Source organism: Seriola lalandi, unplaced genomic scaffold, assembly GCF_002814215.2.
Source record: "Seriola lalandi dorsalis isolate HSWRI2012SDOR001 ecotype SW California unplaced genomic scaffold, Sedor1 jcf7180002054885, whole genome shotgun sequence".
Lineage (NCBI taxonomy): Eukaryota > Metazoa > Chordata > Actinopteri > Carangiformes > Carangidae > Seriola > Seriola lalandi.
This window is the reverse complement of record NW_019525437.1, coordinates 2634579-2661575: the sequence shown is the minus strand read 5'-3', so window position 1 is coordinate 2661575 and position 26997 is coordinate 2634579. Positions and strand designations below refer to the sequence as shown.

General features: G+C 42.8%; 1 protein-coding gene across 4 annotated transcripts in view; it reads right to left on the bottom strand.

The window, feature by feature from the left end:
- Positions 1-24149, bottom strand: part of frem1b (Fras1 related extracellular matrix 1b) — a 47581-nt gene extending 23432 nt beyond the window's left edge. Inside the window, exons 1-19 of one of the 4 annotated variants that reach the window (XM_023428948.2) lie at positions 23806-24149; positions 22419-22567; positions 21637-21768; positions 18639-19016; positions 18439-18533; positions 17261-17520; positions 16129-16328; positions 15181-15504; positions 14442-14550; positions 14151-14282; positions 8904-9248; positions 8666-8808; positions 8377-8573; positions 8204-8294; positions 7085-7252; positions 6747-6955; positions 3614-3707; positions 2052-2304; positions 1557-1751 (exon numbers count right to left, since the gene is read on the bottom strand). In XM_023428948.2, coding sequence (XP_023284716.1) covers positions 1557-1751; positions 2052-2304; positions 3614-3707; positions 6747-6955; positions 7085-7252; positions 8204-8294; positions 8377-8573; positions 8666-8808; positions 8904-9248; positions 14151-14282; positions 14442-14550; positions 15181-15504; positions 16129-16328; positions 17261-17520; positions 18439-18533; positions 18639-18854 — 3031 coding nt within the window. In that variant the 5' untranslated portion in view covers positions 18855-19016; positions 21637-21768; positions 22419-22567; positions 23806-24149. Of the gene's footprint in view, positions 1-1556; positions 1752-2051; positions 2305-3613; positions 3708-6746; positions 6956-7084; positions 7253-8203; positions 8295-8376; positions 8574-8665; positions 8809-8903; positions 9249-14150; positions 14283-14441; positions 14551-15180; positions 15505-16128; positions 16329-17260; positions 17521-18438; positions 18534-18638; positions 19017-21636; positions 21772-22418; positions 22568-23805 lie in introns of all 4 variants that reach the window. The other 3 variants (XM_087180010.1, XM_023428950.2, XM_023428951.2) reach the window with 3 other exon arrangements.
- Positions 24150-26997: the final 2848 nt, after the last annotated feature.

The following is a 26997-nucleotide window of genomic DNA, read 5'->3' as shown; positions in this document are numbered from 1 at the left end:
ATCTGTGTTTCTGCGGAAAAGAATTGAACCTTTTTTTTTAAATGTCCATCATGAGTCTGATAGTGTTGAGTTCATTTTTGAGATTCAGGAACGATGGAAGTTTTGGTTAAATACCGAAAAAGTAAAAACAACCATCTCCCCTGAACAACTACGCAGAATTGTGATATTTTATTCCTCCGCCCAGGCAAAAGTCAGAGCAGCAGCCATATTGTTTCAGGTTGTACATACATCCTACTTATTCTCATGGACATGCTAACTCAGTAACACCTCGACAGAACTTCTTCAAATTTGGTGCAAACGTTTATTTGGACTCAAGGATGAACTGATTAGATTTTGGTGGTCAAAGGTCAACGTCATGGTGACCTCAGAAAACACTTTTTAGCCGTTACTCAAGACCTCATTCAGCAATTATGACGGTTCATATTTTCTAAGACTCTGGATAAACAGGGATGTGACCTGTAACTAGTCAGAGTGGAGGAGGCAGACAACCACCAGGAGGGGATTCTAGTTTGCTGTTGCGCTGAGCAGATGTTGAATACTGAAAACTATGTTTCTGATGTGTCGCCTCTACGCTGAAGGTTAGAGAGAGGTGGTGGTTCAAAGAAATCACATGACGGTGACAGAAGAACATTGGAAATGAGTTGGATTTTATAAATTTATAAGGGGTTTGACGGAGGTTTTCTTTCTTTCTGTTATCACTCTATGGTGGAAAACCTTCATGAGAGCTGCAGGTGTTTGTTGTTTGTTGTTGTGGTTGTGTGCGACTCGTGGAAGTGAGTCTGTTTCAGGAACCAGCATCGACTCTTTGGCATTGGATTCTCAAACAGAAACCAGTCTCTGATGGACACTGATGATACGACATACACACATACACACACACACACACACACACACACACACTACACCACTGTATCTAACACTCAGATTCTAAGAGATGAGATATTCCTTTATGAGTCCCACTGTAGGGAAATGTGCAGTGTTACAGCAGCAAAGTGACAGAAAAAGAAAGAAAAACTGCAAAATGACAATATCAAGTACTTAATACCTGTCTCTTATACACATCTAAAGGTCCTTAAATCTTTTACTTTAATGAAGCTGCAAATTCAAGTGGGTAGTAGAAGGTTTACGTGGGAAAGGTGACGAGTTTGCAGCTATAATTAAAGAAAGATTCATGTTTTTGTCAGAGCCCAGGTCTCAGTTACTGATGAGGACAGATAATATTTAATATAATATGATATAATAACCAGCAGCGATAATGAAAATGTGAGGGCAGTTCAATTTAAGACTTTAAACTCTTCTAAAATCACAAAGAGTGGAATACGATCTAACGTTTAACAACATGATGGAAAACCAGTACAGACCACATGGCCTCATGGCCTCTAGCAGTATATAATCATTCCTAATGATATAATTAATCAAATGAAGTCAACATGGACCTGGATAAGATGCAGAAAATGGATGAATAACCACCTGCAGCATAATCCACTGTCACAACAACCCCACCTTTAGTCTCCTGACACTTTACAAACAACATCACTGAGACAGAGGCGTCTTACCCAGACTGACGGATGGCACTTTGTTGTTGACAGGAAGGACAGTGACGTTGAGGTCGTACACAGGAAGTGTGCCGTGGAGGGGGACGGGAGGGGGCGGGGCGTCTCCATGGCAACAGCTCTCCGTCCCTCCAGCCTCACCGTCAGAAATGATGAGGGTGACTGTGTCGAACACCGGCTCAGGTCCGATCTCTCCTCCTGAACACACAGAACTGAGTCACTGAAGGAACCAGCTGCACTGAATGTGACAGTTCAAATCAATTATGATCATTTTGTTTGATAACAAACTGAGACATAAAAAGTTACTGATATTACAGTATAATTTCCTTAAGGCCATTAAAAAGCTCCATATTTTCTTCTTCTCCTGTGTTTTATTTGAAGTGTTGATCCATAAGAAGATATATTTGTGGTTCATCTCCTCTCTCAGGCTTCTCTCTGGAGCTCTAGTAACAACAGGTCGGTGAGCCAATCAGAAGAGAGGAGACCTCTCGTCCTCACCTGTGTGGGCGTAGTAGATGTGTCCCTGCAGCAGGTCCTGCTGGGAGAACTTGTCCACAGTCAGTCCGGCTCTCTGCAGCTCCCCTCTACCCGGCCTCCGTGCCAGCATGTAGGTCAGCCTGGAGTCATCGCTGTCCCGGTCCGTGGCCGACAGGTAGTCCACCGTCACCTGTACCCGCCCCCCCTCCTCACAGCTCAGCTCCCCTCGCAGACCTCCACCCAGCTGGGGGGGCTCGTCATTCATCGGCAGGATCTAAAAACAGCAGGGGGGAAGGCAGAGGGTCCGCGTCGCTCATCACATGTTCACACTTCCTGATGCAATGAGCTCACAGAGAGACTACAGACACTAGAACATCTGTATTCTGTACACTGAACCTCTGTGAGCCACAGAGAACACACACAGTGAGGGCCAGGTCTGAGAAAGGTCTGAGGAAGACCGTTGTGCTGTCAATACACACTGATCTTTTTAAAATTGTACCTTGAAAAAAGTGTCCTTGACTTTTTTAATAGTTTGTGGATATTTATAGTATCTGTTTCTCTGTTTGTCTTAGACTCTTAGATGATTACCAGGGCTTAAAGCAAGGATCATTTCTGTGCCTGAAATGTGTTCCGGGGTTCTGGGAAAAAGAATGGAGGGAAGAAGGGTTAGGGTTTAATAAATGCATTTTCATTCCTCAACAAAAGACATTACATCTTGTGCTTGTGACTTGAAGTGCTGATGACGACTGAACATGAATTGATACCTAGGCTACTGTTATACGCTCAAAACAAACAAAATATACGCACACAAACAACACACAAATGGAAGATATTACAGATACTATAAGATGATGACAACAAATTTTTCAACACTCGTTCCCCCATTGGTCTCTAAACAGCGTATGCAGCATAATAGACCTACTGTTGTCAAACCACTGCCAAATTAGTCCAAAAGATTGCAACGATGATATGAGAACAAAACAAATACCTTATTCAGTGCAGTGCTTTTTCAAAGTACATGCATTATTGAGCTGATACTTCACTGAGCCATAGTGTAAACAAAGGTTTTTATTAATAAGGTAGGTCTACTTAATTAATACAAAATATAGGGTTCCTTTTGGCTGTATATATATATATATATATATGTATATGAAGCCATATTCTTGCAATGCGAGTTAAAAAAAATACACAAGAATATTTTCCATAGTCATATAATTATCTATTTTCAAATCTAAAACGGCCCTGGCCCCGCGCCAGAATTCCTCTAATAGCATCAATCACTGGAATAATGCTTGTGTTGTTAAATGTGAGGTCATCCATGTTCAAAGAGAAAGTAAACAGCTGGCTGTAAGGTGTGTTGCTGCCGTCTCTGATCACAGCAGCGTCACTGCACAGGTGTGTTCACTTGCACCTGTTCATCACTGCAGCAAGGTGAGAAGGGTCATGATGCAGGTCAGTTCAACCTTTCATCGACTTCAATGCTCTGAAGTACAAATATCTCTGTGAGCTCTTAAAGTTCTTTCTCTCAGACAGACTCACCTGGTCGCCTGGTTTCTGCTGGTTGATGTTTTACTGAAACTCACCTGTATTGGCAGGATCACATCAGCTGAGTTCAGACCGTCCGTCACCTTCAGACCGACCTCATCCTCAGTCGTCTCAGAGTCATCGTGGATGTACCTGCAACACAGTCAGTCTATCAATCAACCTTTATTTGTATCACACAGGTTCACAAAGGACTGACGAGCTGAGAACAAGACAGAACAATCTGAGACTGATGACAAATTGTGAAAATGTAATAATAAAACAAATAAAGATAAAGATAAAAACAACACCAAAGGGAGTAAAACATGAACACATTAAAATAAAATATTTACCATATTTAAAAAAAAAAACAACTAAAGAGGAGGTTTTAAGTTTATGTTTAGATTAAGAAGGAATCTCCTCAGGATCTTTTGTCAGTGTTCATGTTCACACCTGACTACTGTTTTTAGACAGACTTCAATTATTAACCTAAATCCTTTTAATAACAATCCTAAATCAAGTCAAGTCAACGCCGTCCACCCTCAGAGCAGCGAGGAGTCATCATCCTGTAAAACAAGGCGTTTAATAATGTTTTAAAAAGGACCTATTATGGCCATTTTTCATCATTTCATTCTTGGTGTCGACTAAAAATAGATTTAGATGCTTTAATGTTCTGAAAAGACATTATTATCATTTTACTGTACATTTTATATTGTACGGCGTACAGGGTGAATAGCGTACAGTGTACGCTATTCACCCTCCATCCTCTGAAGCTGAGCACACTGGGCTCTGATTGGTCAGCTTGCAACTACCATGGCAACGATAAGTTCCGCACGTCTTGTGTAAACAAATGGCTGCGGCGGCTGCGGTTCTGCCTTGTCGTTTAGCAAGAGTCCGATCCTGAACCAGAAGATGACAGACCTGATCCACCTTCACAAGCTGGACTGGAGCAGAAAACAAGCGTACCCACTGTCCCGCAGCCAGAAGGAGGGAGAAATATGAAGAGTGCTGCGAGTCAAGACGCTGGACAGTCTGCAAAGACTTCGGATGACAAAACTTATAACTTGGAATACTTTATGACAAACCTTTTGGGTTTTTTTTATGTGTGGACACTTCCTGGAATAAAGGAATATAAATAATGGAGGAACAGACAGACAGTCTACAGGTAGCGAGTCTCCACTGCTTCCCCTCCTGCTGGTTTACGATGCCGGTAAATCTGAATGAATTAAACTTCGGTGCGCATAGTTACTGAAAAATGAACTCAGCGGTTGAATTATTGATAATTTATCTGAGCTAACGAGGTACAGCATGTCAATACTGACAAACGTTTAAGCATTTATATGTTTGCTGCTGCTTCTTAGTAACAAGATCAGGTCTCGGTAATGCAGTTAAACATCACAGATCCACAATAACAATGCAGACTGACAGGCTGTGAGTCTGAGTCCCCTGCTCAGCCTGATTAAGTGTGAATTAAATGAAGTGTGAATTAGAGAAATAAAAAATGAAAATGAAACGTCTAACTGTGCGTGGTTCCTGAAGCAGTCCTCCTTGATGTGCAGGCTCACAATATAATGTCTGGAGCGGTGGAGAACCGTGGAAAAACGAAGATGATTTATGCAGGAAATTAAGAACACTGTCTTCTCGACATGGCTACAAAACTAATGAAAAGTCTTAATTATAAGTAGTTATGTGCTGTGCCTTGTGTGGGGCAAGTATTGATGTCAATAAGACCAGGAAGTAATGTCTGGACCCCAAACGAGGCGTTTCATACAAAGGAGAAAAAATACGTTTTTACTCTGACAGAGTTTCTCCCTTTGGTGTAAACTGTGATCCTTGTGACTGTGGAGACCATTTACATGCACAAAAACCTATTTAACACACTACACGTGAGGAAAAACCCAGAAAAGCAGAAAAAGGTCCCCTTTAAAAAATACAAACAGTTATTTCTGATTAATGAGCATCATTTGGAACAGATTTTTGTTTGTCAGAGTATAACTGAGGCTGTATGTCAGATGAAAGAGCCAAAACACAGAGACCAAAAATTTCAACAGATTTGTAGGTCAAGAAAAAAAAAAAAACTCTCTTCAGAGACCAATCACACTCAGACACCCACATGTAAAGAACCACGTGTTTCCTCCTGAGGTTTTAGTTTATGTTCCTGGATCGGTGACTCTGTAAACACACGGGCCACTAAGATCCGATCAAAGACGGCGCAGACTAACAGTTTACAGAGGAACCAGGTCTCGTGGGTCAGAGTTTACATGTCTGCATTGAGTAATCATGGAAGTGAGGTATGGAACCGTCTCATTAGTGTTAGTGCTCTGTAATATTCACACAGCTTTGATCATGTTTGGTCTCCGTGTAACTGCAGCCAATGATCCGACAAACCAACATCCGCTCTGTGTTACGTGTCTGAGACCTTCATTGATAAGTTTCTGTATATTAGAAGCTGAGTCTGAAAACCAAAGAGAAAAACCAAAGGAAACTTGATGAAATAAAGAAGGAATCAGCTCTGGAGTAACAGCGTTTCTTTCTACAATATCTGCACAATGCAGCTGTAGTTAGACCACCTTCATCCTTCACAGCTACATGTCGAACCACGACCCTTAACCAAACCTAAACCTAATCCTAAAACATGATAACCTGTATTACGAAGCAGGTTATCAACTGGCTCAGTTAACCCTGGTTTACCTGTCCGGCTACGAGCGCATTCATGTGAAAGAGGCGGAGTTGTTTATTATAAGCAACATCATCTGAACCATGAATGAAGTTCTTAATATGATAAGAGAAGAAACGCTGATACCTGCCAGTAAGTTCGGTTATAACCACGTCCAAAAGCGATATTCAACAAGGTGAAATGTATTATCACATAACTAGAATAAAAAAAAAATCTATAAATTACTATTAAAGTCAGATTAAGGATTTATTTTAAATACGTGGATGAATTATCATTAAGTTTCTTACTCAGTATTTTCTCTTCAGTCTGATGATGAACAAACTGTTATGAACATGTGAAGCAGATAAAACAGTTAAAGTTAATGTCAGACTGTTTCTGCTGCAGAGAGGAGAGCAAGAAAAGAGAAGAGAAGTAGTTGATGTCTGATGAGTCAGACCAACATTAACAGTGTACGGATCATTTTTCTACCACCAAGGATAGACTCAAACACACACACACACACACACACCCTCTCTAACCTGAGTCTCAGTCCTCTCAGGTCCTGCAGGGTGAACTCGTCTCCCTTCAGCAGCATTCGGCCCTGCAGCTCCAGTCGCCCATGACGAGCTGTCCTCTGGACCTTCACCCTCAGAGCCTCCTCAGTGCTGTCCCGATCCTGGACCAGGAGGTGCTCCTCCGTCATAAAGGCACCTCCGCCCTCCTCCACCCGCAGCAGGTTGGTGAAGGCCTGAGGATCCACAACAACAGGGGTCAAAATCAGGATATTCAAATGTCAGACTGAGCTCATAACATCCAACATCAAACGAAACATTCTCCTGGAGGTAAGAAGAAGCTCAGCCTCTGTGTGACCTCTGACCTCTGGTGCCTGGTCATCCACAGGGGTGATTGTGATGTTGAAGAGGAGGCCGGAGATGGTGCCACCGTGGTGGTCGCTGACGGAGAAGACAAACTGGACGAACAGTGGCGCCGGGCCGATGTCCTCCACAGGAGGCATGAAAGCCACTTTCATGTGGTTGACCGCATGCTGGGAGGAGACAGCAGGACAGGACGACAGCTTAAAGACACAGTAAGCTCCTTCAATCTCCATGTTTTTATACTTTATAACTACATCACAGAGTACAGCATCCACCCTGACAGGCTCAGCGCATTGGCAGCTGCTCAGCCTCAGTGGCGGAGGAAAATTCAGATCCTTTACTTGGATTAACGTCACACTGTGAATACTGCAGTCAAACAATCTTACACATCTTTGGTTCTCTTTATTTACTTACTGCCTCAGTGTTCTGTCACAACCACTGTTGTTTGGTCATTTTAGTAGCTGTATGTTGAATGAAATACTGATGTAATCGTTCTTTAAATGCTGCCGCCGCCATTCGCCGCTATTAATGACAAGTACTGCTCTGTGTGTGATGTGGATGCAGCATTTTCTTCCAACAGATCTGGATTATTACTTGGATCTCAACACCATAAATATGCCTCTATATTTAAAAAAAAAAGATTTCCTGAGAAACTGATGAAAACGTCAGTCCCTCCACCAAATTTGGTGCAAATCACTTCAGTAGATTTTGGGTAATCTTGCTTACCAATAAACAAACAGTTGAAAACAGTCCTGCATTGAGAACGTTTTTCAAGTAAAACTATCGAAATATGATCAGTAAAAGTATCAAAAGTAAAAATACTATTATATTCTATATTATATCATTGGATCATTATCACTGATACATTAATGTGTGAGCATATTTTCTTAGAATAATCAAGTGATTGTTTTGTCCAACCAACAGTTCAAACCTCACAATGATTTATAAATATATTTAAATGATCCAAATAATTAAAAACGTCACGTTTGAGAAGCTGGAAACACTGTTGACAGTAAAGACTTTGTTAGAATGAATCTATTGTAACCTCAGTGAGGTAACAGTGAAGACAGCACAGAACCAGAACCACGCTGTCTGTGTGTTTCAGGCTGCAGTGAGTCTACCTGTGTGAAGGACTTTAACACCGGGACCATGTGGTCTTTCTTCATGGCGGTGGTGGTGTCTGTGTAGAACAGACGTCCTGCATCCATCAGCCTGAAAAAGAGGAGGCTCAGTTTCATTTCAGAGAGTTTCACGCTACGCTATATGCTGGTCCTGGACTCTGCCTTGTCCTTACCCAGGATGCAGTGGGCTGAAGCAGGGCTGCGTGATGACGTAGGTCAGGTCGGTGCCCGGGTGTTCTCTGTCTGTGAAGTGGAGGTGAGTCTGAGTGATGTAAACCACCTCCGTCTCTTTCACCGTCAGAGAGCGTACGCTGCCAGGAACCTCCACCGGCAGCTGGTCCTTTACTGGAAACACATGGACCACCATTGTCTGCAAACAGAGGGGGGGGGGAGTTTTCTAAAGAAGGGGTCTTATCTGCAGGACTTCTCTACTCTCCAACAGAGTTATAATGTTTGACTCACATATGTCTGGGAGAGGTTGGGCGGCTGGTGGCTGTCGGACAGCGTGATGTCGAAGGAGTCCTCGAACCGCTCCTCTCCTGAGTGCTGGTAGTAGATCTGACCCTGGATCAGGTCTTTCTGCAGGAAACTGTCCACTGGAACTCCTGCATGAGGAGCAACAAAGGATGTTCACCATGTGATGAGGAGCATCAACACAAAACCTCAGTCTACAACAAGAACACATATGCTCCACCCTCACCTGTCTCCTCGGCGGAGGTCTTCCTGACCAGCTGCCCCGCCCGGGGGGAGGAGCCTATTTGATAGAGGATGTAGTCGTCGCTGGAGTCCAGGTCGGAGGCTAACAGCATGTACTCCTCCAGCCTCACGGCCCCGCCCTCCTGCACCTCCACCGCCACGTTGTTGATGAGGAAAGGTGGAGAGTCGTCTTTAGGCAGGATGTTGATTGGGAACTTGTGGCGGATGCTGTGGCGGCCGTCGCTGATGCGGAAGACAATGTGGTCGCGAGTGGTGTCGCTGTCGGAGTGATGGTAGACGACCACGCCCTCCCTCAGGTCCCGCACACGGAACATGAACGCCTTCCCACCTGGGAAGAAACAGAGACACAGGTGAAATGACACCTGACACACAGATTATGTTGAAGTTGAAATGTTGTTTTCTCGAGCTGCAGCAAGACTGCGACTTTACAACAGGCAGCATACCTTTCCAATACTGTGTGGTAGAATGGAAACGACAGATTTTGTCAACAGTGAGTGTTGACAAAGTATGCATGAGTGTGTATGAGTGTGTATGAGTTATGGTTATATGGTCAAAATGAAGTCAGACAGCAGACTCAATATCTACAACACACTGACTGCCTCAACACAAAATCTGAGTCAGCAGGAAATAACTACAGTCACATGTGAATACTGAGTTACTGTTACAGTTTTATAATGACTGTGATTAATGTGATTGTTTTGTATCTTAAATTAAAAACATTTTTTAATTATATTTCAGATACATTTATACAATGATTAGCAATTTAAAAATAATGATTTTTTTATGGCCTGTGTCAGTGATGTAAGTTTAACTGCAGAATAAACAAGAAACAAAGAATCAGAAGTTAAATCCTCAACTGTGTTTAAATCTTACAAAAGAGTAGACTTTAGATTTGAGGAACTCAATAAAATGATTAAATGTAAACAAATTAAAATGTGGCTTCGACTTTTCATATTTGAGTTACATCTTTTTCCCTGTTCTTTCAGTGAAGTTGTACTGTGATGATGTGATCACATTATAATGGTCTTCATATGATTTAAGTCTCTAATTTACACATGACAAGAGAAAATAAATTCAATAATAAATAAATAAAACAGAGGAACAGAATCAATTACATGACACATAAATGTGATTTATTAAAAAGTTTGCAATATCAATATACTGTATATTAATATTGACAAAATATTCTTAAGTTTTTAATATTGATTTCAACCACACTGTGTAACTAACATTTCAATGAAATAAGTAACTGAAAATATATTTTTGTAATTTCTGTTATAAAATGGTCAAATTATTATTAAATATTTGGACAAATTTCTTAAAATACAAGTTTAAAAATAAAAAATATATATGCAGTTTTTTGTAGTTGTAGCTTCAGATAATTATAATACTGAATTTTATTCCGAAAGGTTGATTTCTGCTTCAAATGCAGAGCGAGGAGTCTGAAGCCGTCGATGTTTGTCAGTGTGAATAGTTGGACTAAACATGAGAAACTTCTCTGTCCTACATTAATGAAGTAGGCCATGTCCATCTGTCAGCTCTCTGCTGCTGGCTGGCCTTCCTCACACTGTACAACATGCTAACGTTAACAGCAGAGTGTCACATGACTGGCGGCCTACTGGCCGACATGTGTTGTTGTCAGCGAACGGCTCGGTTCCCAGCCAAAGCTTCGCACTTTGATTCAATTACCGTCTCCAACACATGCAGTGTTTTTTTTTTCTCCCATTGTCACTTGGAAATAACAAGTTTCTCTTAGCGCCTGAAGGCACCGTGAGGCGCTGGCTGGAGTTTGTGCTGTGAACACCGGTGGGGCAAAACATGGCGTCCTTCCCGGTGGCCGCCCGGTTGCCAGGATGGGGGGCTTCCTGTCTCCCTGCGCGTGCCAGAGAGACAGAAGGGCAAGGTCAGCAGACAGATTGAGAGACGAGCGGTCGCGAGCCCGAACCTCATTAGCAACTTTACCGAGGGGAACCGGCTACTGGTCCAAGTGATGGAAACAACTTGGTAATTAGGCCCAAAGGTGGCGTTGGGCAACAGGCCCATAAAGGAAAAAACGTGTGTGTGTGTGATACACAGAGAGAGGGGGAGTGTGTGGCAGGACAGGCAGCCATCCATTTGGCTGAAGGCGTTGGACGAAGCCTGCAGTGACTGTCCCCGCGCAGCAGCGTCACCGCCCCCGAGTTGCAGCATCGCGGGTCAGCAGCATCCTCCTCCTCTGAGACGCAGCTCCACCAGAGGATGTGTGACGAGAGCAGAGCCAAACTTTTGTTGTTTTACTGCTTCTTTACTAGAGCGGCAGATAAACAAGAGTCCAAACTGAGGAGGAGGAGGAGGAGGAGGAGGAGGAGGAGGAGGGGAGGAGGAAGGGCAATGGGGAAAAATGCCTAGTGGAACAAAAGTTTCAACAACCAGCCAACTACTGTACTGTGTTATCAAACACTGCTGAAACAATCAGATCATTAATTCATCATCTGACTGACAGAAGAATAATCTGCCACTACTTTGATAGTAATTTGTGAAGTTAAAATAATGAATCAAAGCCAAATACTTCCTGATTCCAGCCTCTGAAATGAGAGGATTCACTGCTTTTCTTTGTCATGTCACTGTCTGTTGGTTGAATTAAAAAAAAACATTTAAAAAAACATTTAAAGACGTCACCTTGGGCTCTGCAAAGTTTTGACAAAGTCTTGAAGTATCATTGACTTAATGATTAATCACTTAATTAAGTTAATTGGTAATGAAAATAATCATTAGTTGCAGTTGCCTACATTTAAATATAGTTTGTCTGGAGAATTTTTGATGGGTGATGGTAAAAAGTTCAGATCCAGTTTTTAGTGGTTGTTGAAGAAGCCAACGTTGACTGATGGTATTAAACAGTGTCAAAGTCACATGATTTGTTGACCCAACCATCTGTTTCAACCTGGAGGCTTCTGAGATGATCACCACAGGTCTCATCAGGTAAATATAACCTGAGGATTTTTGAGGTATTTGAACAAAGGACCACTGATCTTCTCCTTCGACAGTTCATGTTCAGAGCTTTTTGAAAACAGGGCAAATGTTTAACAAACACCATTTCCCAACATCCCTGGACGTTTGCAGGCTAAACGTTGCTGTAGACGTTTCAAGACAGCAGAGATCACAACTACAAAGTAGAAAAGATGACCTCAGAAGAGAGAGGTGATGAGTTTTATGGATGTGGATGACACCGTGTTACGATGATGAAGCTGCCGAGCTTGTAGTTTTCTTCATGTGAGCTGTAGTTGAGACTGTGATCCGTTAAATCACGGAGGTTTCACTTTCTTACAGAGCCGCTGTAGTGGAGCGTAAACTCCAGAAACAAGCTTAATTTCTTTTCCAGATAGACATAAAAGAAATCAGAGATTGTATTGTGTTGTTGAAGCTGGTCGAACTCTACATCATGACTTAAACTCTCTGTAACATTAAATTCATTTCCATCTGTAATATTTGTAGTAAGCTACAGTTATTTTGACTCTTTGACAGACTTTTTGGGCTTAAATTTCTGACCCTTTTACAAACCTACAACCTTGTAAACTGCTAGTTTCCCAACCTGGGGGTGAGGACCCCTCTGAGCGATCCCCGGATAAATCTCAAGGGTCATGAAATGATTTAAAGGCAACAGGAGAAGAAGCAATTATATCAGACTTTTCTTTAGTTTTTGGTTTTTTTTTTGGGAAACACTGGATACTTTACAATAACAAGCCTCTAAAAATCATTTACATTTATTAACCTGAGGAGGAAAATGTTTTAAAGGGTCACAAGCCAGAAAGACTGGGAACCACTATCGTGAAGCCTCATCCCGTCACTGGTTTGGTTTTTGTTATGGGAGCTGTAGCAGAAGCAGCAGTAAGTAGAAAGTTTAGGCCAGAAGAGTTGTGAGTTTGCTGTCATCCACACGAAGTGTATCCAGATGATGAATTAATCTCTCAGCACAGACGACTTTAAAAGCCCAGTGCAAGCTGCACTTACAGGTCATGATTCTCATGTTTGTCAATGTGTCTACGTTAGAGAGAGATCACGTTCAGTATCAGACTTTCATGCCACAGATTTGAAGAAAGGATCCAGAGAATCAGCTGAAAACACGCCGCTCTGTTTCTATACGTCTAAAGCAGCCATGAAAGGTTAACTCCCTGCCTGAGCCCCTCGGGGCCCCCGCTCTCATGCCACCTCAACCCCCCTCCCCTTTCACTCCCTCCTCCTAGCTGGTAGCATGAAAACCTGTTTGGGGACAGTGCATCTGCTCCCTGTGCACAGTGGCATGAAATGGCATAAGTCCCTCCAATCTGCTCTGGTCCCACTCCCCGTTCGAGACAAAGAGGCCGTCTCCCTACGCGCTGGGCTGGAAGGGACAGACGTGGACGGAGAGGGAGGCAGCAGCAGCCTCGGCGCTGCCACGGCCCCTGGCAAAGTGGCCACGGCCCCGTTTTACACCTGATTAGGAAACACATGCAGGGCCACTAGACATATGCTTCCCCAGCCACACCACGGTCCCTGACGGATGGGCAACACATGGAGGAAAAAGGGCGGAAAAGGCCAGACGACGTTCTCTGGGAATTCCCAGGGCAGTGTGTGTGTCGGAATACCAGCACAGGATTAAAGCAGCGAGGTATAAGGACAGAGGAGCAGTGTAAGAGCAGAGATGGATTCTTCTTATAGTCATGAGACTGAATCAGCGTTTTACATGTAAATAATGAGGTGTTTTTCCTTGTTGTCAAACAGTTTCCTCTCTTATAAAACAGGCCTAGTATAGACACATTTAAAACAACCAGAACATGACATAACTAGTCCTGATCCAAGACTGATTAAGAAAATGCTCATTTGTGATTTTGAGGAGCTGGTGAATCTCCAGTACAACATTAACTAATGGAAAGCAACATAGAAAAAAAGACGTTTGCTTGTTTCCTGGATTAAAATTGCCAAATTTTGCTTTTCACGATACACCAACTTTTCCACCTCAGTCAAATGTAAACCTCTTTCTTTTTTCTTTTTTTTTTAGCAATGTTTCAATTTTCAGTATTTCCATTCAGGGTTGTCATGTGCAAACTGATGTTTGTGAATTAAAACAGGTGGATAAAAATGAGAGCTACATATCATATATAAAAACATTATATGTGTAACTTAAGTTAAAAATATAAAATTATTTTTCACAAAGCAGGAATCAGTTATTTGCTTCTTAAAGAGGTAAGTGACCCAGTCACCTTTGACCCCTCACCTCTGACACTGAGACGCCCGTGTAGAGGTCCGTCCACAGCCACCAGGTAGACGGCATCGATGTTGTCGTTGTCGACTATCTGCAGCTCCTCCCAGGTGATTGGTCTGGACTGACCCTCCAACAGGTCCAGACCTGAGACACCAGACATCAACTGTTACTAAACAACGAAATGAACTGAACTTTGACATCATGTGGTTTGTCGAGCTGCCACTTCACTCATGTTCTCAGCAGGTATACAGTGAAAACATGTTACTGAGAGGGAGACCATCTGTTGTGATATTTATGATGTACCCATGTTCCAGGAGACTCTGGGTGCATTTGTTTCAGTTGCCCTGATGGAGATGTGAACCATGATGGGTGGGCTGGTCACATAGAAGCCGTCTATAACCTGGAACTCCACCTTAGAGAATATATAGGAACAGATACAAGATATATACGTAGCAGAAAATGTCATTTACGTCCACCTTGGTTTAGTTGAGTACTAATCTCTCAGTGACCTTGGGAGTGACCTCATCAGCTGTGAGCATCATCATCAATCCAGCAGCTCAAAAAAATGTCTCTTTAACAGAAATCCACCACATAAAAAAGGTGGGCCTTTCAGTGTTTTTGTGGTCATCACAGGCGTCACCAGAGGCTAGCTGCCCACAAACCTAAAGTAGTATACTAGCTAGCTAGCTCACCAACCAGAAAAGCAGATTTAAAAATAGTTACACCAGCTATATAATACTGTGTACTGACTGAGAGCAAACCAACCCACAGGGCTCTGACAGCGATTTTTATAGTAAGTTAAGAGGAGACAGATATTATCAGGAGCCATTAGCTGATTTAGCTAATGGTCCAGTTTACGTCACACACAAGGTTCACTAAGATCAAGAATTAATCCTAATTAACAGTTAATTTTTATTTTTTGCTGCTATTTGGGGCTACAACTGCAGCTTTATATATATATATATATATATATATATATATATATCATTGGAGGGAGCTATTGATTTTCTATGTTTTCAATCATTATTATAACCTCCCTTACCTCATAGTTCCTGCGGTGTGATTGGCTGCTGTTGGGCGGCTGGTAGCCCACTTTCATCTCGTGGAGGTCCGACCAGGTGAAAGACCTGATAGGCTTGGTGTGGTCGTCCAGGTGGGTGATGTAGCCCTCGGCGGGCGGGACGGTCACGTTGAAAACCAGCCTCTCCTGCGGCGTCTCGTGGTCCTTGGCGTCCAGCGCGGCAGTGGTGAGCGGGGTGAGGATGAACTGGTCCACCTCCAGGATGAAGGAGGCCATGAAGGCGGCCTGGGGGGGCTGGTTCTGCATCGCACCGTGGATCAAAACCGGCAACCATACCGCCTCTGTCTGGGAGCGAACAAAGGGAAGGTGGAAGCGAAGATAAAAGATAAAGTTTCCACTTCGCTTCTCATTGGCTTTCCTTTTTCCAGTGTGTGCAAATCTGCATTTCCTTTAGGACACAAATGTACATTCTAACACAACATATAGCACATAGAAATCAACACATACAGCTACTACTTCTGCTGTTACATGTGGTGTCGAAGAGTAAGCACCACAATATACAATCAGATGTGTTAAAAATGACAGGTCTTTGTAAGAAAGAGACACTTTTCATGTGCTAATGAGGAGAGAAAAAATGGTTTTAACATTTAGGATCTTTGGAGCCCTCTAAACCCAAGCAGAACCTTCTGCTCCACATCCTCCACATCCACAGAGCTGAGAAAAGTACATGGAAGTGGGATGTCACCTTCTGACTGCCAATAAACCTCTCAATGTCTGAGACGCTCATCTTGTCTGGAAAACGTCACCATCCAACTTGGATATGACAGAATCTGCTGTTTAACTTGTTCAACTTAAAGTCTGTTGAGTAGATTAACTACACGTCTTCTCTACACTGGATGTCACATTGGAATAATATCAATATTATCTTCATCTAATTTCTTCCAGGTTAATTTCTGATTTATCCCGTACCTCCAGCAGGGCCCTGGTGGCCTGGTCCCTCAGCTCCACCCTAATGGGGATGTAGTCAATCTCAGGTGACGGAGGGCTGAGGTGCTGGTACTTCAGACCGGAGGTCAGGAAGTCCTGGCAGCCGGTCTTGAGGAAACGAACCTCCTTGGTGTCATGAAGACAGGGTTTGTTTCCAGGACAGAGCGCTGCTGTCTCTCTGCCTGAGGACAAACACAGTGGCAGACAGAGGGTTTAAAGACAAAACTGACTGTAGAGCACCAGGAGCAAACCTGCAGTTTCAGGTGGTGGATACATAAAATATCAAGCATGAAAGCATTTAAAATGTTCCGTTTTAAAATGTTCTATTTCATTTTGTATTGTCAAATATCTATTTTTATTTGTGTGTATTGTTGTTTAATTAGTATTAAGTTTTGTTTTTTTTTTTTATATTTTGTTTTGTGTTCCATTTTTTATTCTCTATTTCATATTGTTTTTAATTTATTTTCTTAATTATTTTATAAAAACGTATTTATTTTTTATTGTTTACCCATGTCTTATTTAATTAATTTTAATTTAATTAACATTTTTATCTTATTATTTATTTTTTTATTTTCTTCAGTGCATTTTACCTTTTCTCACTGGTTTTGTTGTTTTATTGTAAAGAGCTTAGTAACTATGTTTAGAAAAGTTCTACATACTGTTAATAAAGTTTGTTTAATATCATTATCATTATCATTATGATTACATTTCATGGTGAGATAATGGTAAGTGTTTAAATCCATTTATCTAATTTATATTGATGATGTTATGTTGTATATTGTTTCAACAAATTAAAATCATGATGTTGTTAAATTCAAAATAAGAAAATAATTCAGTGATTTTCAAATAAATCATCTACTAAAAATGTTAAATTTGGTTGGGGAGCTAACAAGCTAACTGTCTGTACTCCTTACTCCTCCTCTATGTTTGTAAAGTGAGTTTGTAGTCAGTTTAACACCTGGTTACTGGTTAGTTTCACCTGACAGCTAGAGACAGTAGTGATGCTTCAGTACTGTTGCTATGGTTACCAGAGCATCACTTCAGAACGGAAGCTTAACTGTTGACCTGATCTGTGACTGTATACCAATGCGTAATGTGTCCATATGTGACGTACTCTTCCTCTGGGTGGAGTCCTCTTCCCTCACCAGCTGACCCAGAGCGGGAACGTTCGTGTCGGTGGTCATCAGTCTGACGGTGCAGACCAGGTGGGCGGCGGTCCTGATGCTGAGCACAGAGCTGTCGATGGCGTTGGATAAACCGTGGAACTGCGGAACCACCAGAGGAGCGCTGCCCAGCTCCACCACACCAGACCCCGAGTCCACCACCCGCACCAGCAGAGCCACAGTCTCCACCAGCGTGTCTGAAGACGTGAACCTGCACACCGATACCATACATCATGTTAGAAGAGATCCTTTAGACAGAGTTTAAGCTACTCAGTTTATACTCCTTTATAATGCTCAGTTAGCTAGATGACCAGTTTACCAAAGTTTCTCTGTTGTCACCAAAATAAAAAGCTGATGAATGAGGTGAATCATCACCAATGAAAATCACCATTAATACAGAAATTCCCTAAAATCACCATTTGCACTGATTTTTAACTTACCATGAAGGTTGTTGGTGCATTGGCAGAAGCTTCTTTGGATTTCTGCTCATTTACTCTTTCTACATTGATTTGTCAATTCTGAAACCCAAGATCGATCTTTGTATCTGAGCTTTGTCCTACGCTTAGTAGACTTGGGACCAAAAGATTGACGGTTCGAATCCCTGGTCCAGCAGGGAGGGTAGGGGAAGTGAATGAATAGCGCCTTCCCTTCCCCACTACCTAACTTCCCAACTGCTCCCCTGGCACTGCACCACTAATGACCACTGCGTGCGTGTTCACTACTTATGGATGGTTTAAATGCAGTGTGTGTAAACATACGAGGACAAATAAAGAATTAACTCAACTAACAATATCTGATGTAATTGAATCTATTAAATCAAATGTGGAGCTCAGAGCCAATATCCAGAGCTGTACATGAAACGTATACATAGCTGTTTATTGTAAACTGGTAGTAATCACTGGCGTCCTGCAGCATTGTAAAAACCAATGAGCTCCGACAAGTGTTTTACGTCATCTCTGATTATATAACATGATCACTAACTGTTTAAACGACACCTACTTTAACTTGTACAACAATTACTACTGCTGCAACTGTAAACATTACCACTACAACCACTGCTGTTGTACTAATACTACAGCACTAATGCTGCCACTGCTCGTATTAGTGCTAAACTGAGTTGCTAACTAACCTGTAGACTCTGAGCATCACCGTGTCTTCGTCCAGCAGGGGGCTGCCGTTGTGGACGTATTTTATCTCGTCCTCCAGGAAGCTGCAGTCAAACACCTGCAGACAAAACCCAGGAACACCATTGTACCTGTTCTGTTTGTTTGTAACAGTCAGCTTCACACTGTGATGGACATGTTATCACTACAGCAGGTGTGTCCTCACCTGTGGAGTCAGCCTCCCCACTCTCTGAGTGACGGGTTCATTCATCACCACCTCCACCTTACAGTCTGCGGTCGGATCCACGTTGACCTTCAGCTCCTTCTCTGTGATGAACACTGAGCGACCTCTGGCGACCTCCACGCCAGAGTTTACCACAACCAGACTCCCGATGCAGACAGACATCACCGCCAGGAGCAGCAACACGTCGAGAGCAGCCATGTTAGGATCAGTGGGGGCGTCTTTGTTTCACAGGTTCAGGAAAGAAAAGTTGTTCTGAGGGAAAATTGTGAATCACAGCTGATGGAGAAAGAAGGTCTCAGTGTTTCAGCATCTTCCAGTTAGTCGGCCTCGGCCCTCGTCCTCATCTCTCCTCCAGAGTCTCTACAGAGGAGAGAGGAGCTTTAAGAACAAACAAACACAACAAAGTCGGCTTTATCTTTATCTGTGAAAGAAAAATGTGTCTACACCACTATCTTCATAAAACCATGGATAAATGACTGAATACCGTGCACAAACACAAGGACAAATGGACCTGGATGAGTTCGAGACCTTTCTTCTGACCTTACCCATCACCTAAACTTCTTTACATTTCACCCAACATTTCATTAAACCTAAAATTTGTAGCTTTTATCTGTGTGTTTGGTCTCCACCAGCTCCTGAGGGAAATATCTGGCTCTTCAGCTGCTAAATGCTCCACTATGTTCATCAGATGCTGTCTGACCGAGTCTGTCTGCTGTTTGCGGCTCGGCACGTAGAGGTCAAAGGGTTTATCAGAGCAGCTGGAAACACCAATAACAGACAGGAACTGCACCTCAAAAACCAAAACTAAAAGCTAAAAGAAGCTGAACAGCTGCTGCACAGAGATGGTGACGAACAAGCAACAAGAAGAAGTGACTCTAACGTTCTTTGCAGTCTTTACAGGTCAGATCTGATGCAGTCAAAAGCCAAAGCTGTAAACCCAACCTTTGACCTTTCCCAGCACAGAAGCTTCTTACCTCAGCCCTGAGTCTAATAAGTTTATCTGTGTCATTAATACTTACAACAAAAATCCTGAACAGCTCCAAACCTTCCCCAGTGCCACAGTTTACCCCCTAAAACTCTTGATTTTTACTGGTAAATTACTCAGCTCTGAGTCCGCTCGACTGCCTTTAGCCAGCACCAAAACTCCTCTAAATCCTCCAAACCCTTAAAAAAAACTCCCAGCATGCAGTTGGCTGGCCCGGCTTCTTCCCCCGCTGCTCCACACTCCTGGCCGGAAAACGCTTTCACCCTCCATTTCACTTCAAACCAAAGCCCACTGCAGGAAACAAGAGGTTAATCTGCGTGACCCCGCGGAGGTGCTGGAAGTGGCATGGGACGGGCGGAGCGGGGGGAGGGGAGGTGTTCCCAGGATCAAAGCAGGGCACCAGCTGGAGCCGGCGTGTCACTTCCCATCCAGCCAGACGAGCATCGGTTCGTTAGTTTGAGGTTTCAGCTGGATGTGTGTTTAACCTCGGCTGCAGCTCGGTGAGAATGCGGCGCTCAGGAAAATCCACAAAACCTTTTGAAAACTTTGTGAAAATTCTGTTGAGGATTTTATTTTGCCAACAGCTTAACAGGCAGTTTTGGACACACTCCAGTCCAGTGTGAACCAGCTGGGGGGGGGGGGGGGGGGGGGGGGGGGGGGGCTTACATGTTACATGACCTCAGACTCCACAGGTTACTCCACGACTTCTTCCTTAAGACAAGGGTATCCATCAGAACTGCCTTTTGATTGACAAACAGCTTCAGAAGCATCAGGATGTGTGTGTGTGTGTGTGTCGGCTGTAACTTCCTGATTGGCCAGGTGTGTGGAGGTGAGAGGTCGTTCTTACATAACGGCTTCTGGCACAACCGAGGGCCAAACCACAAATTCAAGAAAGTTATTGTCACATGCATTAAAACGCCCTGTCTGCTCTCTGCTCTCACAAATAATGTAACAACCATATACAGTCATGTTATGATCACCAGTTTCAATGGTAAATGGCTCTAAATGCTACAACAGCCGTGAAGAAGACGTCAGTCAGAGGTTTGAACCAGAGCAGCTTCTATCCGCCATTAGTGCATGTGACCAAATTTTAAGCTCAGTGATTAGCTGTTTCTTGCCAGAATGCACTGTGGGAAGTCATAGCTAACTACTCACCCAGAACTTTTATGAACACCAGCTTGTATCTTTGACTTTTTTACTAAAGAACCTTCTTAATCTTTTGTACTGATGATTCATCCAGGAGAGTTTCATGTTTTCAGTCACCTTACATTATCTATGGGAAAAAAACAATGGAACTTTTAATTTTGGAACCAGGGGCACTTCCCACCTCCCTACTCTCAACAGTTACACACTGTGTTATAGTTTAAACAAGTACATATAAAAAAGAAATAAGTAGACTTGAATAAACAGAACCTGATAGCAGCAGTAATCCTGGATAAGTGTTGTCTCTGGCTTCTGCTCTTTTCCTGCACCTGGCATCATATCTCATCTATGTATGGCTGCTTGTTTGTTATTATTTTGGAGGTCTAGAGAGGCTCTTTGCATGTCATCATACATCAGCGCCATCTTGTATTGAAAATATGCACCATTCAAACAATTACGCTCCCCTCCTACATGGTGAACGTTGTAAAGAGACAGTTTAATTCACAAATTAAAACAATAAATTAATTAACTAATCACTGTGCCTCTATTTTCGACAGCTATTGGAAGGATTGACTTAAAATGAGGTTCAGACATTCTCGTTCACCAGAGGATGAATCTTTCTGACTGTCTGATTTTCACCCTAGCATTTAGCATTTAGCTACCAGAGCTGTTAGCGTGGTTGGAGACTCTTAGTCTTGTTTGAATTTTACATAAAAGATGAAAGTTATAGGTCAGTTTTAGTTTAGTTTAGTTTTTTATGGAGTCTTCAGACAGATAACAATCCAGACACTACAGAGTCAACAGCTTTCACTTCCCTGCCTTCTCCCAGAGAGGAATTTATTTTAATCTCACCTGGGCTTCCTTTGGATTCCCGTCTTGGCTCTGCAGAGATGACTGAACGTTGGACGGGATTTCACTCAAACCAAGGCAGGACGCTTCTTAAATGATCCACCAGCTGCTGCGATGGCTGGAAGTGACTCACTGCTGCTGAATGGGAAACATACACTGCAGCTCTGAGGTGAACAGCTCTGAATGAAACATGATAATTAACTTCAGATCTGACCACAGTCAGACCCACACAGCCCTTTGAACACTGACGCTCTCTGGACTCTTTAGCTGGTGGCTGTGCCAAATGCAAAAGTTTAAACTGGATTATTTTCATTCCAAACATTCCAGGTGTTCAGTGTTTCCTTCACATTTCCATGTTTTAAACAGTGAACAAGCACAAGACTAAAACTGTCCACTACTACTGCAGAGACCACAGTAACAGCTCGGTAACAGTCACAAATGTAACTAAAGCTGCAAAACTGCTAATGCTATCAGTGCTACTGCTGCTGCTCATTGCACTGTTACTGCAACAGCTACATGAACAACAGTACTACTACTACTACTCCTACCACAACTACCACTGCTGCTGTTTTACTGGTATTTTACTGGTATCTGAAGGTGTTTCACACCTAAAATTGGTTTTCTCTTGTCCGATTCAGTCGATGAGTTTGTAAACTTGTAGGTTCAGTTTACAAACCAGGTGAGAACATTCACTCCTCTGATTGGTCAGACTGTCTGGCTGGAGCAGGAAAGTAAACACAGGAAGAAGGTGACGGGAACCGTCGAGCTCTAACTTGTGAGTTCACCTGCTCGTGGGGTCGGATCCAGTTCACAACTCTTTCACACCAAAATTGAAGCGCTCCAGAGTTCGTTTGGGACCGAACCAAGACCAGCTCCTCGAAAGGGTCCCGGTGCGATTATTTCGTCCGCACCCGGGTGTGATTACTTTTCACACCTGCACAAACGAATCATACCAAGGGGGAAAACAAACCAAGGTTCAGTTTAACCAGACTAAAAAGCACTCTTGAGTTCTGAGTTCAAAAACATCTTCCAGGTTTCATTGGCAGGTTTAGGACAATAAACTATGTTTACATTAGCTAAACATGCTGTATGAGTGGTTAACTATTCCCACTACTTTAAGCTACAACGCACTCTGTGTATCTGTCCAGTGCGTTTGTGTGCAAGTTTATCTGCACTGTAAATGCAGTTTAATTAAATTTACTTAACGATTTTAAGGCAACTGATTTTCTTTGTATGTGAATTTCTGTTTATTCATGAAATTCTGTCTGTACATGAGTTTAAGTTTGTGTCTGTTTGTATGAGTATGTGTTCATAAGTGTACTGTGTGTGCAATTGTTTGTACATGAATTTATCTGTATATACGTGAGTTAAATAGTGAGTCTGTTCACCTGTCAGTTTATCTGTTATTCAAGAGTTTAGTGTTCGTATGCAAATTTATGTCTACACAGTGAATTTCATTGTCTGTACATGAGTTTAACTGTTTATATGTGAATTTATCTGTTTGTACATGTTTATCTGTCAACAGTGAGTTCAGATGCAAGTGTGGATGCAGTAGGCAGCAGCTGCAGACCTGTAGGAGCTTAACTCACTGCAACAAAACTGTTTATTCATTAGTTTACCTGTTTGTATTTGGATTTATGCAAGTTTAACTTTTCATGCAGTGAGTTTATCTGTCTGCACACAAGTTTATGTGTTCATATGTGAGTTTATTTGTTTTTACTGTGAGTTTATCTGTTCATACACTGAGCTCAGATGCAGGTCTGCAGCAGCTCTATGTTGTTGTGCAGCAGGTAGCAGCGGCAGGAGCTAATCACACTGCAACAACACGCTGCAGAGAAAGTTTCCACTGAACTCCTGCTGCTCTAATCACATCCTCAGCCCGTGAAACTGAAGGGACACACATCCATGAACGTGTGTGTTTACAAGAGAGTGAGTGTTTTAAATTAGAAAGAAGCCAAAAAGACAGAAGAACGAGAGGATAAAGGGAAGGAAATCCCCTCGTCTTCCTCCAGTCTGTGTCTCTTTTCTGTTTGAGGCCTGTTGGACATGTGTATGTGTATATGTGTGTGTGTGTGTGTGTGTGTGTGTGTGTGTGTGTGTGTGTGTGTGTGTAGGCACGAGACGGCAACAACCAAGTGTGTGTGAGAGTGTGTGAAGTTGGTTGGCACCTACCTCCAGTTGTTGGAGCTTCTGTGGTCGTCTCCGTCTTCTTCACCTTCTGCACACGCTCAGAGGAAGAGGAATGCTGTCACACACACACTCACACACACACTTCACACTCACTGTTTGCCACCACCCCCCCTTCAACAGCTCACCGTCACCCCAAGACGTCTGGCATCCAACAACAGAGAGAGAGAGAGAGAGAGAGAGAAAAGGGAAAGAGAGGGGGTAAATTGTGAGATAGGGAGAACAAAGGGCGAGCGAGCTTCCTCGACTAGTGGAGTCCTAAAGCCAAAACCAGAGAGAGAGCGAGAGAGAGGGAGAGGGAGAGGGAGAGCAGACAGGAAATGTGCTGAGGTTTCCAGGACTTTTATTTTTACAGCCCCCCGTCTCTCTGCCTCTGTCTTTGTGTTTGGCTTCAGTTCCACATCAGAGACCCGGACCTGGGATTGAAGAGGTTCTGTGTTGAAGTCCTGCAGTGTCCTGACAGTACATACACAGTGACAGACATGTTGACTGTGTAATCAGCTGGAGTGAAACACATGACAAGACATGACAGTGACAGAAAATTTCAGCATATAGCAACAAGGCGACATCACCAGACAAAGACGTTGATATTGGATGATTCTGAAAAATTACAGATTGAACATTTTTAAAAAGCATTTCTGTATCAGATGGTTAAGATTAGAACTGATCCAGTTATGGTTATAATTAAGGTTAGGCAACTAAACACATGGTTAAAGCTGTAAAGAGGTGGTGGTTACTGATAATGAGCAGGAATATGGTGATTGTGAGCCCGGTCAGGACAGGACACCCATACCTCTCTGCCTAAAGGACACCTCTGCATCATGTACTGACAATGAATGGCTGCTGTGGACACAAATGGTAACATGTAACACGGTAAATGAGTGTAGCTATGACAACCTGGACACATAAATCTGAACAGTTAAGGAAAACAGTTGTGTAATTTGTGTGAACTTACCCTTTAAATATTAAACTTATTGTTTCACAGTCAGATGTTTCGGATGGATCAGTTTCTCTCCGGTACAGACGTGTGTCCACGATGCATTTAGCCTAGCTTAGCAGAAAGACCAGAAGCAGGGGGAAACTGTTAGCTTTGCTCCATCAAAAGAAAATGTTACACCTTTTAACTTCATAAACCTCTGATAAAATCCACTGAATTAAACAAGAAGGTCTTTGTTTTTTTGTCACAGAGCTACTGTTGGTGCAAATGGTCCTTACAGTCTGTTGCCCTCATTAATCTCCACAGACCCAGGTCTCCCCCCACTGAGCTGCTGTTCACAACTGAGTGACAGCAGAGGAGTGTGCACGCACGCACGCGCGCGCGCGCGCGCGCGCGCGCACACACACACACACACACACACACACACACACACACAGCAGAGGATTGCTTCTGCAGGTGATGTAGGAAAAAGAAATCCAGTTTAATGGAAGAACCACCAGTAGAAGAAGAAACTGGTCCTGAGCTCGGGACATAAAGATCTTTTCCAGTCTTTGACCATCAGGAAGGAGCAGAAACTTTATGACTTAGTAGATAAACTAGCACCCTGCTCAGGAACCACTGGAGTTCTGGAGTAGGACCAATGATCACATGTTCTTGTACCAAAACAAACGGACAACCAGCAGCTGGGATGGTTCGTGTCATTTGTGCTGAAAAGGCCAAACAAGAAAAAAGCTCAGGGTTTGATGAGATCCTGATGTGTAGGACTGTAGAGCTGGAGCTGAGTCACATTCAGGTGAAGCTGTTTATTCAGAGGTATGTCTCCCTCAGCAATAGGTCAGCGATGTCAGTGGAAAATATCAAACATGTTTTTAAAAGTCTGTATGAGAACGGCTGGCAGCAGCTGGACCTGAAGACTGAAGATTAGAAAGCTTTACATTAGCAAGCAACTGACCCAGACTGGAACAGACCTGCTCCATCTTGGTCCTGTCAGTCATCACGCCCGAACCAGATTCATCATGCGAGATACATGACTCAGGTGTATCCCTGGCTTTCGACATCAAACTGATGATGGCAAAATGATGAATCAAGTGTGGTGTTGTGAGGAGTTGTCCCATGTGTTTAATGTTGATGCACAGTTTTAATGGACAGCAAAGTCAGCCAATCAGAACTGTGGTTTTCTTGGGCGTGGTATAAAGGGTTCATTCTCTCAGAGACATTCTTTTCTGGAGGCTGACACTAGTTAAAGGCAGAGGAAATGAAAAGTCTTTGGTGTTTGATAAATTATATTAAAATAGCTCCAGTAGATTTTGTCCTGATGGTAGCACCACAGGAAGGGTCAGAGGTCACAAAGATAATTATCCAGACAAAGTTTGCAGGGAATTTGACCAGTAGAAATGTGGACAGATCAACGTGATAATAAAGTCTTTCTTGCTGCAGTGTGGATTGTTTGTTCTCAGTCTGAATCTCGTGCTACCTGAGCTATGTGCTGGTTTCAGATCAGCGTTCAGAGTCTCCTCACAGTCTGAGTGTTTAAACACATGTTTGTCAGAAAACCAGACAGCAACAGCAGCAGCAGCAGCAGCAGCAGCAGCTTGGTCTGTGGAGGGTCTGATCGCTGGGAAAAACATCCAGGAGGAAGGAAATCTGCTTCCTCTCCTGTCATTTCTCTTCTCTCTGTTGACTCATTCTGCTCATCAACCAACTTAGGAAATGAAGATCTAACCTGAGTAAAAACTGTGGGGCTGAAATCTGTCTGTCTCTGAGCTGATTGGTCGAGGTCAGGGAGCTGTCAGTCTTCAGTCTTCATCAGGTCAGCACTGAGGCCAATCAGGAATGTGTTGTTTTCTGGTTTTGTGCCTCGGTCCAACTGTTGCCATCAGTTACATCTCGGATGTCTGAACTGAACTGTGACAGACGACAAAAAAATCATTAATGAAGAACCAGTGACATTTCCCTTTAAATGAACCCTTCTCCTGCAGCTTAGAGATCCAGGCTGTTAAATCTTCTAAACACTCATCTCACAGTACACAAACACTGATCTCTCACAACAGCTTAAAATCATTTCATAATCGTCATATAAACTTAAATGGTTTAGAGCTGCAACGATTAGTCGATCGACAGAAGAATAACTGTAACTGGCTGTAATTACAGTGAAAATAATTATTTAAGTATTTTTTTATGTAAAATGGCAAAAAGATGCAGTTTTCAGCCACATTTTCTGTTTTTTCTCTTTTATATCA